The sequence below is a fragment of the Trachymyrmex septentrionalis genome, unplaced genomic scaffold (genome assembly GCF_001594115.1).
Source record: "Trachymyrmex septentrionalis isolate Tsep2-gDNA-1 unplaced genomic scaffold, Tsep1.0 scaffold24, whole genome shotgun sequence".
Taxonomy (NCBI): Eukaryota; Metazoa; Arthropoda; class Insecta; order Hymenoptera; family Formicidae; genus Trachymyrmex; species Trachymyrmex septentrionalis.
In genome coordinates, this window is record NW_017305397.1 from 1,476,900 (window position 1) to 1,491,320 (window position 14,421).

General features: G+C 37.9%; 4 protein-coding genes across 5 annotated transcripts in view; 2 read left to right on the forward strand and 2 right to left on the reverse strand.

Annotated features, from left to right (window-relative positions):
- Positions 1-2,143: 2,143 nt before the first annotated feature.
- On the reverse strand, positions 2,144-7,627 carry LOC108748754. 2 transcript variants are annotated; one of them, XM_018487068.1, is made up of 2 exons: positions 5,141-7,627; positions 2,144-2,222 (listed from the first exon to the last, which is right to left on the reverse strand). In XM_018487068.1, the coding sequence occupies exon 1, from the start codon at positions 7,401-7,403 to the stop codon at positions 5,448-5,450; it is 1,956 nt and encodes a 651-aa protein (XP_018342570.1). In that variant the 5' UTR covers positions 7,404-7,627; the 3' UTR covers positions 2,144-2,222; positions 5,141-5,447. The 2 variants fall into 2 exon arrangements, with proteins under 2 accessions (XP_018342570.1, XP_018342572.1); XM_018487070.1 differs by having other exon boundaries at positions 2,147-2,222; positions 5,137-7,627.
- An 819-nt stretch (positions 7,628-8,446) lies between these two features.
- LOC108748596 (J domain-containing protein CG6693) lies at positions 8,447-9,915 on the reverse strand. Its single transcript, XM_018486836.1, has 4 exons — positions 9,822-9,915; positions 9,419-9,733; positions 8,854-9,020; positions 8,447-8,455 (listed from the first exon to the last, which is right to left on the reverse strand). Exons 1-4 carry the CDS (start codon positions 9,913-9,915, stop codon positions 8,447-8,449), a joined length of 585 nt encoding a protein of 194 aa, XP_018342338.1.
- A 295-nt stretch (positions 9,916-10,210) lies between these two features.
- On the forward strand, positions 10,211-12,817 carry LOC108748756 (60S ribosomal protein L18). Its single transcript, XM_018487072.1, has 4 exons — positions 10,211-10,249; positions 10,389-10,475; positions 11,493-11,699; positions 12,450-12,817. The coding sequence occupies exons 1-4, from the start codon at positions 10,247-10,249 to the stop codon at positions 12,717-12,719; spliced, it is 567 nt and encodes a 188-aa protein (XP_018342574.1). The 5' UTR covers positions 10,211-10,246; the 3' UTR covers positions 12,720-12,817.
- Positions 12,818-13,320: 503 nt separating this feature from the next.
- The window catches only part of LOC108748755 (cAMP-dependent protein kinase type II regulatory subunit), a 17,161-nt gene continuing 16,060 nt past the window's right edge, over positions 13,321-14,421 (forward strand). Inside the window, exon 1 of the mRNA XM_018487071.1 lies at positions 13,321-14,283. Coding sequence (XP_018342573.1) covers positions 14,064-14,283 — 220 coding nt within the window. The 5' untranslated portion in view covers positions 13,321-14,063. The remainder of the gene's footprint in view (positions 14,284-14,421) is intronic.

Here is a 14,421-nt window from a genome sequence, read left to right on the forward strand (position 1 = left end):
TATATTCCTAAGTTTGAAGTATTATAAAAAAGTTTCTACCTCTTTTTTAATAGGTCTTTGTGCAGTCAGCACAATTGTTTAAACTTTATAAGGTTATAACTTTATAAATCTTAACTATTTTGAATATCGGTACAATAATTATGATAATTATTGCATCACACAGAATATTTAAAACCTCCTAATTCTGAGGCAAATTGTGAAATGTTTAATAATCTAATTAAATGTTGTTTATATTTATTTATTATGATGAATATTATTCATTCTAGGAATGTAATTAATTTTAAGAATTAACATACTTTTTTCGAATTTTTATTTTGTCGTACAGTAATAAATTAGATCGAAAATATTGAGACGAGAAAATACTTCTAGCGCAATCTTTTGAAAGTCATAGCAACCTACCTGATCTTTTTCTCGACAATATCGATATAGTAGAATATAAAAATCTGTATATTTAATTTTTAAAAATATAAATAATAATATACAAAGTAATAATATACAAAAATATATATACATAAAGTATAAAAATGAATATTAAATGAAATATATAATACATAATTTTATTTTTAAAAATATATGTACTGTATAAGTATTGTACATATACAATTTTCACATAATTTCTAGATAAAATTAAAAATTATGTAATTTATTTTCACGATATTTCGTACTCGAAATTATTAAACATCATTTGTATGAAATATACATATAAACTGCCGCAATTACGAGAATGGCATGCATGTATTTTTGAAATGTAGCATATAAAGTTAATTTTAAAACGTCATCGATATCCGGAAATTTCATCCGGAAGACGAATATGCGTTGTTTGTAAGCACTGTTACTGAGATTGCAAATATGGCATAGTGCCAGCATACAGTGCAGTGAATAATCGTCTAGACTATCAAAAGCTTTGATCCAACACATTCTATTAATAAGAAAATGCCTTCCTGAAATTTAAGATTGTCAAGGTTAAAGTTTTGCACGTTCATTCATATAAGAAATGAATTTAGAAGCTTCCAATTTAGAAGTTTTCAATATTAAAAAAAGTAGTTTTAATAACAACAAAAAATCATATTTTTTAATATATCTTCTTTTCTGCTAAGACATTTCGGAGATATCGGAAAACTATTTGTGCAACATTTTCTGTAAAATTAACTCTCTCTTCTCTCTCAGAAAGAATTAACATCCTGAAAAGTTATGTAAGATATCTTAATACATATTCCTATTATTCATCAAATTATTTTTTAAATCAGCGATAACATTTTCTTTTGTAAATGGAAGCAAATTGTCATTTGTATTTATTATTTACATATAATGTAGAAAAAATAAGTGGCTAGAAACAATAACTAGCATTATAGAAGTAGCTAATATTACTTAGTGAGAAAAGAGTCGTTCGCAAGTGTAGCTAAACCAACTGTCAGAATCATCACTCAATTAAATTATGGCAGTGTTCCCATATTTAATTCAGCGGATCTATACTGCTGTAGTGCTAAACATACTGAAGTGTACTTACCTCTCAGTTATCTTCGATCTCTAGTCCATGGCTAAAATAGAAACTATATTTTAAAGAAACTATAAAAGGAGATATTAAAAAGCTTCTATATTTCTGTTTCACATAGACGGAAAATAATTACAGGGACCTTAGTTTCGAGAATATTATTATGTCATTATATCATAAAATTCGAGTATAATATTTGTTTTTATATAAAGTATACGGCATTTCTTCGCCGTTGTGCACATTTGTCAAATGTTGAATGATATTTAATTAAATACAGCGATTTAATTTACGTTACGCGCGATTAATTGACATTTATATAAAACCATAAAAGTTAGTTCATTTGATTCGATGAATGTTTCGAACTTATACAAAAATTAAACACAACCATTATGGAAATCTACAACGAGTTCGTGTTTTGTAATTTAATGTTAACAAGAGGTTGAAACTTTCAAAGACGTGGAGTGGACACGTGGAGCAGTTCTGACACAGTCAATTATCTCTATGTCTTTTTCTTAATTTTCTTTGAGGGCGAAGCTTTGCTTCTACTCGGTTTTTCGGCCTTCTTCGCGTATTTGTCAATCAGGGAATCAAAGAAACTCTCCGCCTGATTGGCACGAGCTTTATTACGATTCTGTATCACCAGCGCGAGGTCGTTTGTAGCTGCGTTTTCCTCGTTCTCGATCTTCAACATCTTCTCCAGACGTTCGGCTTCCGCCGCTTCCTTGGCCCACTGCAATCAGAGAAGCCGATCAGGTCAATTAACATGAAAAGTCGATGACTGTTTACTGTCCGACTAGAGAGCGGCTTAATCAGTGCGTTTAGTCTAAATTGATAATTCGATCCAGACTCGCCGCGGAAGGGAATAGATTTTTTTTAAAGCAGATAGCGGCTACTCGTGAGACGCACAAGTGCGTTCCCTGTTAACAAGATTAATTACAGTCCACTCGTAACAAGAGCGAGGGACTCTATGTGTTACGTATTTCTATTTCCGAAACGCGCCACGCTCTGCCCATCCTCGAGAGCATTAGACGCACGCGACTTCGCATTCAGAGCGGCGTGAAGCGGGGTTCTCTTCTTTTTTTTTCTTCTAGGGAACGGCGCAGTTTAATTTCAAGGGGGTCATCGATTTTATCGATAGTCGGAGCGGCGGGATATGCGTCACTTATAAGCACGATGCTCGAATCGCTAAGCGAAGACGCAGTATGTACCGCGGCATACGCGGTCTGTGATGACATTGAGCATACTCAAACCGTGATATCATGAATCCTAGGATGCGTTCGGAGAGACGCTATTCAAGCTATTTGTGTCTTCTATCTATTAGACATAAAATAAGGATAGAACGACAGAAATAGCGTCTCTCCAAACGCACTTTTAGAGCGTGGTATCGCGAATCCAGTTTACGACGTTCGCACTTTTCAAAATTTTCGCGGTTGGATTCCCTTTTGGGCAGCGCCAAGCTACCTCTGAGATACATAAGCGTCGATGACGCTTCATATCGCGCGTGACCTACTCCATAATTCGCTGCTGAAGAAATTCCGTTATTTATAATTTCTGGCAAGTACGTCTAACTGGCTACCTAATGCTGGTGCATTACACAACGCCTCGCAAGATTCTGACTGTACCGAGTCGCGGATTCGTCAGCGGTTAAAAATGAAAGAGATCTTGTACGGAATCTACAATAGAAGATCTACAATAGAAGAGGGTTTTAAGTCGTAGGAAATTGATCAATAGTTGATTATTCTCCTCACATTCGACTGTGACTGACCAATTTCCTACGATTTAAAAACCTCACGGTCTACGATTCTTATTGTAAACCCCGCATTACGTTACTTTATATAGTATTGTAACAAGCTGAGACATTATTTGCTCGAGCAGCACTGAGTCCTCATTGAAAGAAATCTTTTGTATGATATGTGACTCATAAAAACCCCTTTTTACCTTTTAATTTAAAAGTTTGGTTGTTCCAATAAAAATTTGATTATTCTAACACATATCATACACAATAAGTAAGTCATTTATCATACAAAACATTTCTTTCAATGAGGTCACCGTTTTCTATCAAAATAAGATGCGCAAATACGTTTTAGGTAAAACTATATATTTCTACTTTATGGTCGTTTCCCGAATTGAATTTCGAACAATAATCGTTAATCCCAAGGAATAATTAATGTCGAGTTGACAGAACTACTTTTCAAGCATGCGGACGAGGAAAGCATTGCTTTGCAGAAACAATATTTTGAGACAAATTTCCCTTGGGCTGTGCCAAGTGTCTATGAGGCCGTCAACACGTACAAGTATCTGTCCAAGTCGAGGGTGGAAACTATTTTCCGCGACCTTGCAGCATGATCCGGGGTCTATATTGATCGGAATATCGCGCCACTCCTTAGCTCAAGGAAATCGCACTAAATAATTGACAACCATCGAAGCAGGGATGGCGCAAAGTATGTCATTTATTTAATACGATCGTGTCATCGGTATGAAATCTCACGGAATTGACTGCGCTAGCTTCAAGTTCGTTCGCGGATCGCGGGGAAGCTCTTGGTAAACGTGTACGCGGAAAAAACGCTACGCATCTATTCAACGATGAAGATCATCTTATGGAGATAACACCGCTCCTCGTTATAACGGGACGCTTTATTAGCGCTTTATCCAAGGCCACTCAATGATTTCTACGCGAGAGAAGTCGCTTTCTCTCTCATTCTCTCTCGTTCTGCCCTCCGTCTGGCACGACCGACCGCGGCGAAGATGCACCTGTTGCACGAGGAATGACGGAAGCTGTCGTGCGAACTTGACTCCTAATAGTGATGCCTTTGAGCATATATTTAACGCGTTTGTGAGAGACAACGCCGAATGAGTCGTTGCAAGGTCGTTACATAACGCCTGACCGCGCAATTGGACGATGACACTTGATAATTATTTCATTATCACGCTACGACCGAGTCGCCACTTAATTGCAATTAAAATCGTTTCTCGGACACGCGTACACTCCGCACAATTGGCTTTTCTACTTGGCAAACGTTTCATGACGTTATAACATATGCTACCACGCCACAAGCGGTTCCGGGAATCGGGAGAGAAAAGCCACGTGAGATCAAAGATTCGCTAAGTCGGCTAAGTTTAGTAAACTTCAACAACATCTTTCGATTTTCTCAGAGATTATTCAATGAGTATTTAACAAATTTGTGCCAATTGGAAAAGTTACAGAATCAAAAACTTGCATCTTCTTCTGCAGAATACGAAAGCATGATAAAATGTAGAAAAGGGCTTTTGCATTTAAATGAATTGTCTGGGGTAACAATCATGTAACTTTTTTCTTAGAGAGCAAAAAGTGAAAAATTTTATGTGTAATACTCTCTAAATTCTTTGTGGAATCCATAGAGTGAAAACTGAGATAGTCTTGACTTGAAAAAAGTTAGCTCAATTTTCAATCTTTAAGGGTGAGATTATTTTACTTTTCAAAGTGACGATTCATTAAAAGTTTTATGTTATGTATTCATACTCAGGCTTTATATTTAAGGAAGTCTTATAAAAGTTGCATGATAAAAGTTACCTAAGAAAAAAGTTACCTGGAATTGACTGAATAAAATGAATTAAATGTTAAAATTCGTTTTCCCTCATTTTTCCCCATTTTCCAATATCGGTACCTACGCATCAGGTTTAGCTGGTTTTGTCATTTCCGGAGAAATTTTCAATTCCGAAGAAAGTTTCATCCGTCTTGATCACTCTGTTGCTAGTTATCTGCGTCTGGTTAATAATCCTATGAAGCGTCTTTAGGGAAATGCTATGAGGAAAAGTTACAACGTTAAATACATAAATGCGCGCTCAAAAGTCCAGGTCACAACACAGTGAATATGTTCTTTAGGCGAGATGTAAATTCGATTTTCTCCTGCGTAGTCTAATTATAAATTATCTGTGCGATCTATCCCGCTCATCTGGACGATCAGGAAGGCGCGCTTTAAAATCTTCCCACGACGGCGTGTCCAAAAACAGTGACGACAACGAACGTCACTAGTGCAGCTGATTGAATCTTCGGTGCCGAATTCTCACATTTGGGAAGTGGCTCTTGCGTCGTATCTATAGGACGAACGCCTGTAGGTTCTCCGTTATTATCCTGATAATTTTGCGGTGGATGTATGGTGACCGTCGGTTCATAATACGGAACTTGGTACATCTCGTCCGTCGAAGGTGAATTTATCAATTCCGGTGGCGAAGGTCTGACATAATGCATGTCAGATTTCGTCGTAGTTCGCGATCGATCGTATTCAATAGGTCGAACCGTGGAGATAAAAAAGTCGTCGTCGGTCTCCGATGATGGTTCCTCGACTATCATTTTACGTGGATCGTGTCCGTAATACGGTGTTTTCGTTGACGTCACTCTGTCGCTCCCTTCAGTAGGACGGCGAGATTGTTCGTGATGTTCCATCATCGGATAAACCGGATGCTCAACCGAGTCATCTGTGGACCAAATCATGTCCGAAACACCGGACGTCATTTGAATGGATCCACGCGGCATACTTTCCAGACCGTTGGATGTTGCAACATATAGAGGATACGTCATAGTGTTTCCAGCTTGCGACGATCTGCCGGATTCTCCTATCGCTTTGTCCTCTGAAGATCCCATAACAAATACTTGCGATCTCTCCGACGTGGGATACAATGGATAAGATGGTATCGTTTCATGCGGTGGAATGTACGCCGGATATGTTGAAGTGCCTTCCGTTCGCGGTGGCCTATCAGTTCCTACTATCCTGATGTCCTCCGATAATGTTACGGGTGGTACTCGCGGTCTTTCCGGCGTTGGATATAACCAATAGGGCGTCGTTTCGTGTGTTTGCTGTGGATACATTAAGGTGTGTTCCGTTCGCGACGGTTCGTCAGTTCCTGGCATCTTGATATCTTCAGCGGGCGGTGCTGGTGGCGTTTCCGGCGTCGAATACGGGTGAGACATTACCTGATGCGACGATGACTCCGATGGTATATGCGAGGGTCTTGTGTCCGGAAATCTCGATTCCACTCGCGGCAAAGGCAATTCCTCCTGTTGCTTCGGCGTAGTTCGTACAGTCGTGGTTGGTGGTCTCCTGTGGCGTGAACGGTATGTCTCCGAATGGTTTGGATAAAACGTCTTGTCTCTCGTTCTATAAGATTCTTCCGATTCCTCTGGAGGTGGCCTCCTACTGGGGTGTAACCTTTCGCGATGCATTGGCACGATTTCTGCGCTGTCGATTTCTTCGCCTTCTTCCACGTGGATCGGTGGAACATGAACGTTGATTATGTCACTAGTGAGTCTTCGCCACTCGGGATCCTGTTCAAAAGCAACGCCCTGATTCTCAAGGAACTTGCTGACAGCATGCGGGCAGGCGAAGTCGGAATTCTCGCTGAGGAAAATGCGCTTCAGTTCCTTCAAGTACGACATCTCATCGAGATTCAGGCATTGCAGTCGATTTCCCGAAATCCTTAAGTCCACAAGACTGGGTAGATTCGTGTAGACGCCGTCTTCAATGTCACGTATGTTATTGTAGTTGAGATCGAGATACGTCAAAGAGTCCAATCCTTCGAACCACGACGATCTGACGGTAGTTAAACGGTTGTTGTCTAAGCTGAGTTGCTGAAGATTGACGAGACGTCGAAAGGCGTCTGCATCGATATCGGTAATCTCGCAATGCGAGCAACTCAGTACCCAAAGATTCCCGCCAAATCTCGAGAACGTATCGGCAGTTATTCTGTGAAGTGGCATTCTAAAGATTCGCAATTTCTCGGTTGTTTCAGGTACGGTGGACAAATCAACGGGGTGGCCACCTTCGCAGACATATTCCAGCATATCCTCGTTCTCCACCTTTCTGCACGATGCCGTGACATCGCCGACAAATGCGGTTAGCAAAGCAAATAACACTAAAGTTATAGTGCGATCCATTTTTTTGATTGCCGTACAAAGGGATAACAGGCAAAATAATACAATTCGCTTCGATTAATGATAACAATAATCGTCGTAGAAAAAACAGCCCTCTATTATATTCATTTCGACAACCAGACAGAACGAAATGTGACAATCGTCGCGAGAGGAATTGTTCGTTCGAACTTTACGATTAACGACAAACGGTCGAACTAATTGTAACGCGGACTGAAGCAGTTCTCACATTCGTAGGTTACTTATTTACTAGACCTTCCCCTCCTAGTAGTGCTTCTATTTCTCCTACTACCTTCCACCCATCAAGCTGTACAGTCGATCGGTAAAAATAGAGAAGCTTGAAAATAGAGTTGCGGGGCGTTAAAAGACTGTTGAAGTGACATTTAGCATGAATGTGCTAACGTGATTTAAAATTCGCGCTACAATTGTACGAGGTCGATTACGATTGCAGATCGATATACAAGCAGTAAACGGGCGCGGCAAAAATCGCAACGGGTGATGAAATAATGTTTCGTAATGTTTCCTTATATTAATTAAATTGTTTCAGAAAAATTGATTTTTTTTTAATTTTTAGATAATTCTGAAATTAAATAGAAATATAATAGAAATGCAAAATTAATTAATAATAGCTATTATTGTATTATATACGATATTATATTCTTGGATATACGAGAAATTACTGAGAACGAAAATGTTTAATAAAAATGTGTTTAAACATCGAAATAATATTAAGAAAGTAAACTATAGACATTTGATAATAGATACTAAAATTTGTGAAACTCAGTCAAAACTCGTCAAAGAGTTCTAGTGTTTCTGATATGTTTGCAAATTATGAAAATACATTTTTTTAAATGAATAGGTATTAATTGAATTGTATATAGACATATTAACATTTATTTATAAGGAAATCTTAGAAGTGTCCTGCCCCCTTTCCTCCAATTTTGATGAGTTTTGAATATGTTATTTTCTAGAACAAAACTAAGGGATACATATTTAAGAGATACAACATCACTTTGAGAAAAATCAATTTTTTTCTGTCGAAGCGGATGTTAAGAGAACTGTAAGAGATAGAAAAAAATGTTCTGAATAAAAGTTGCATAATTTGAAAAGTTAAGAAACTTTATAATAATTTTTTATTTCAAATATTTTTTTCTATCTTATAGTTTCTATGATATTTTATTTTGAAATAACCGATTTTCTTCAAAGACGTGTTGCATTCTCTGAAAGTATAATTAGGTCCTTATAAAAAAAATATATTTTTTAATTTATTTTTTAACTTATTTTTGTCCAGAAAATGCATTCATAGTTTATTAAAATCAGAATAAGACACTTCTATGAGTTTCCTTGTTAATTCTAGCTATATAGTCTTTTGTGTTCTATTGTCAAATTTTTGTGTAGCCTTCTTAACATATTTTTTATGGTAAAATCAGAAACATTATATTTCTAAATATCTTACCTTTCTTCTCCTACGCTGCTGCTTCTTTTTATTTTCATTAGTAAAAGTTGTATATTCTGGAACTTCACCTCTCTCTATTAGATCTTGAATTATGGCATGAAGTCTGGGTTCTTCATCACAGTTTGTAAATGGAACAGCTTCTAGAATATAATCCATATCTCCTTTACCTAGAAAAAATATAAATAAATATAAACAAACTGTATGTTAATTAATTAATATTACAATATTGATATTGTAATATAAAGAATGTTTATTCTATGTCTAATCTTGATTAATTTTAACCTTTCTAAGGATGAGAAGCTACTATATATAATGATTCTAAAAGTTTCATATTTGAGGCAAGAAATACAATAAATTATAATAAATTTTACTCAAGAAAAAAATTATAAGATTTTTAAAATAGATTCTTCTTCTCTCTAAAAATTGAACTAAATTTTTTTCTTTACGAGAACATTAATTCTTATTTATATTAAAAAAAAATTATTATTTTTTTAATGATTAATAAATAAGACAAAAATTGATGTGTTTCTAAGTTTCTATCTGTACTATAGTACAAAAATCTTACTGTCTATGTATGCTCTTTTGAGATCCTTAATTTCTGTCTCTGATCCCTTGTAATTTTTCTCATAATTATTGATATCTTCAACAGTAATTTCTTTAAATAAGGACCGCCAATAATCTGCCCAATTGCGCATTACGACCTCTTCGCTTTCTTCATCATATTCGCCAGATTCATCGTAAATCTTGCGTTTTTCGCTATCACTGAGAATGGAATGTATTCTACCGAGAACCTTAAACTTCTCCGTCGCTTCCGCCTTAATATTTTCCTCGACCCTATCCGGATGTACAAGCAACGATAGCTTATGGTAAGCCTTTTTCACTGGTAACACAAATATAACGAATGTTATTATTATAAAAAAAAAATTCAAGAATTGAAATTTGCGGAGAGGTTAGAACGCCTTAGTCACCTTGCTTGTCATTTGCAGTCTTTGATATTTTTAATACGTCGTAAAAATTCCGGGCGCCGAAGTACTGCTCGCACAGATCTAATAAAGTCGCCATACTCGCTGAGTCTTCGAATAAATACTAAAAATTTTAATTCGTAGGTTCAAATACTAACGATCGTGACAACGACCGACAACGACGCGATCAGCTGTTCACCCGCCACAATTTAGCGGGTACATATATATATATATATATATAACAACCAAGCAAACAATTCAAATCGACCTGTTGAAGGCGACATCTACGTTACGACGTATCGACGGAATTACATCGGTAACAATACCCTCGTTGTTATCGACTGTGTCACTGCCAATGTGCGCCCTCTGTCGTTTCCGCTGCTTCGATCGCACTACTCATTCGCGTAGTTTCTCTTTTCCGGTTTATCAAAATGGTAAGACGGTGTGATGGTGTCCGACTTGATTAAAAAATCGGGCAATTTTATACTGCTATTTATTAATCGCGATAAATGAATGTGACTACAGGATATTAAATTTTTAGATTCGATTAATGACGAGTATTTCTTTTCGCAGGGTATCGATATTAATCATAAGCATGATCGGAAGGTGCGACGAACGGAACCCAAGTCGCAAGATGTATATTTACGACTCCTCGTCAAGGTAAATGCCTTGCCTTTCATATTATTTATTGAGTAGGTTCTTGTGAAGCGAAGTATATACCTTAAACTTTTACTCAGAAACATTATTCCGTTTTATTGGAATTTTGTAAGAAAAATTGCACGATTGTCTTTCGTGACGATTTCTTATTGAGGTTAGTTTTCAAGCATGATTACATGTGACAAGATGTTTCCTACCATCGTATATCTTAATTTATACTCGTCAGTTCCATAAATTGAAAGAGATAACGAATTCAATCACTTTTATTGCACAAGATTAGATACTAAAGCTGCTATATAAAATTAGCAAAGCTGAATGTAAAAACATAAATATTTTAAACCAAATAATGATGTCACATTATTTAGCAGAATAAATGTATTATTTAAGATTTGTTAAATTCAGTTATATTGTGCTTATATTTTTAGATACTTTATATAAAGCAAACTTTAATGTAATTCAGTATAGTACAAATGATTGAAGTCGTCATTATGATTGTGTACTGGAGATTTATCAATCAGTTTTCATGATTGCGAACTGCACTCTGTGTCAGATCTTTTGTAGACCTGATTCAATTTGAAAGTTCGCTAGAGAAATATTTGTCAACTATCCTATCTCGCTTATTTGCAACATAAAAGAGCGATTATTATAGTTGATACATTGATCAATTTTGTAATTATAATTTAGAATCTTTTAATTGCGAAACTTTATTTGGAAACAAAATTTTATAGAAGTTTGCTGTATACTTGTTTTATACATTTTTTATGCAATTAATATAAGTTTTAAAAAAATGTATTTCTGTGAAGTTTCTAAAAGAAGCTTTTTACAATAAACCGTTACTAATAAATTCAAAGTCAGAAGCTAGAAACCAGTCACCATCGATTCTTTTCACATTTAATTGTGATTGGTGAATTTCTAGCTTTTGACTTTGAATTTATTACTAATGGCTTTGTATTATGCTTATTGTAGAAAGCCTCTAAAGTTTATTAGAATCACAGATAATTAACAAATGCTTTGTTCTAGCTGTATCGGTTCTTGGCGAGACGAACAAATTCAAAGTTCAACAAAATTATATTGAAACGATTGTTTATGAGTAAAATTCATCGACCACCAATTTCACTGGCGCGAATTGTGAGGTTCATGAAGAAACCTGGCAGGGAAAATTGTGTTGCCGTCATCGTCGGTACAGTCACTGATGATGCTAGGATTTTTGAAGTCCCCAAGTTGACGGTAAATGACTACAAGCATACTGATATCTAAAGCCAATATTTTGTAGTCTGTTTTTAATTTAAGGTTGTTTTTATTGGAAGTAATATTAAGCTGATATTTTAGATGTCATAAGATAAATCTTTCAAGTGTGTTAGCACCTGAACATAAAAATGGAACATGAGTCATAATTGTAGGTCAACACAATGTTTTGACATGATTGTAGGCGATTGTTGTCAATATGGTATACATAATTACTCTAAAACATGCGGTGACCTACGACTTACATCCCACGAATTAGTTAAGAACATCTTTATGCCTAGTACTTTAATTGACTACAGGATAGAGAAATTCTCGAATCTCTCTATCCTAGCCAATAAACAGCTTAAAAAATTTGTTGTACGATAAATATAATATTAGTTTGATACGGCTTTATAATTGGTTTATGACATTTTAAAACTATTTAAAATGATCTGAAATATAAGAACCCACTATGAATATCGGCCACAGAACAGTATTAGCACTTTAAGGTTGATATCACATTTGTCGTACAATAAATTTTTCAAGCGTGTTAATTGGCTGCAGGATAGAGAGATCCAAGAACTTCTTTGTTCTGTAACTAATCAACAACTTTGAAAAGCTTGTACAACAAAAAAACACATGAATGTAATCTTAGCCTAAGACATTACTTAGGGTTGTCCTGAAATAAGAATCGACTATGAATACTGGTGTAAAATCGTTAGATTTATATTACATGGCAATTGATTTTTGCAGGTATGCGCTTTACGTGTCACTGAGAAGGCTCGGGCACGCATCTTGAAAAATGGAGGCGAGATCATCACGTTCGATCAGCTGGCATTACGCGCCCCGACTGGAAAACGTACAGTCTTGATGCAGGGACCGCGTAACGCTCGCGAGAGCGTTAAACACTTCGGCCTGGCTCCTGGTGTACCACATTCTCATACGAAACCTTACGTGAGGTCTAAGGGTCGAAAGTTCGAACGGGCGAGAGGCCGTAGACGCAGCTGCGGTTATAAGAAATAAGATTGATGTAACACGCATTTCGACGGATGTTCTATCAGTCGTAATCTTTTTTTTCACGCGGTCAAGTGGCTGAAAAATAAACATTTGCTTCATAACAACTTTCCATTCTCTTTTCTTGTACTATATGCAACCAGACATTCTATTCTACTTTATCAGAAACTTCCATGTATTTCATTACACAGTATATCATTAAACTTATAAATTAAAATACATTATACAAATTTATTGTTTAATCATAGTTTTTTAATATCTACAATCGTACGATACTCATCAAATATTAAATATAAGACTAAAGAATAAATGACAGATTGTGACATTAATTAACAGAAATATAGGTCGGTATTCATAATCCGTTCTTATTTTAAGATCGTCTTAAGTAATGCCTTAAGATGCTGATACGGCCCTCTGATTGGTTCTGATCTTAAGACGGTCTTGAATATGAGAATCGACTATGATTATTGCTCATAGTTTTGATTTCTAACAATTACAATAAAGAGATAGCATGCGCTTGACTTCACACGAGATAAAGCGCGCGTTCGTTCGTTTCATCTCGAATCGAACTCGACGAGAATAATCGAATCCGACTCGATCTGAACTTGGCGTGAGTACTCGCACATCCCGTCATGCGATCCACGGCGCGGTGAGGTGCGGGTGCTATCAGTCGCCATCTTAGCGACCGCGATCGGTTTATTCTTCGTGTCCTCTGAGGACCAGTCGAGGTTCTCGTCGTATGTTCGGCGCGACTGTGCGCAGCGTCGTCACGGTAGGCAGCTAGCCCCCCCCCCCCGTCGTCGATAGTCAGCTCGGTGCACCGGGAAGCGAGCGGGGCTTGCCAACGGTGGTGGCAGCGGCGACGATTTGCCGGTGCACGAACGGCCGGCGGCGCGGTGCGACGGCGACGGGAGAGCGGGCCATCGGCGGCGGCGGCGGTGGCGGCGGTAGTGGTGGTGGAGGTGGCGGCAGCGAAGCAGCAGCGCGTCGAAGGTGGGCGGCGGTACGACGCGTCGAGCATTCCTCGTTCCTCTCCTGTCCCCGACCCCGGCTTTAAAGCCCAGTTACAGCTCCGGTTCTAGGTTCCTGCTCTAACTCCGGCTCTAGCTTCCCCGGTACCCGATCGCTGCTTGCTTCGTCCCGCGCGAGCAGAAACTCCGCGAGAATCCGTGACGTGTAGCTGTAGCGCGTGACAATTCGCGGCTGTGCTGCGTGAAGTGCAGAAACTCGAAGGCTTCCGTCGAGCCCCAAAATTCGGAAGCGGGATAAAACGCACGAAGGAAAGAGAGACGTAAAGAAAGGACGTTTCCTCGTGGTAGCTAAATCGACGATCGTCTTCGGGGGAATAGGAAGATGAGCTGCCAACGTAACGCCGGCAAGATCACGGTGCCGGACGACCTGCGCGATGTCCTGCTGGAGTTCACAATCAGCTACCTGCTGGAGCAGCCCGGCGACATCATCGACTACGCTGTGGATTTCTTTACGCGGCTACGTGACGCACGGCGTACGCAGCTTATCCATACGGACGGTAATCAGACCTGTTCGTCCACGCCGGATGAGTCTGTCGATGAAGGTAAGTCTTGAGAGAGGACGAGATGTCTTTCTCTCTTTCTCTCTCTCTCTCTCTCTCTCACATACACACATACACACACACACACACACTCTATCCCAGTTTCCGTCTCATGGTATCTCATGATAAGAGGCGATTCTG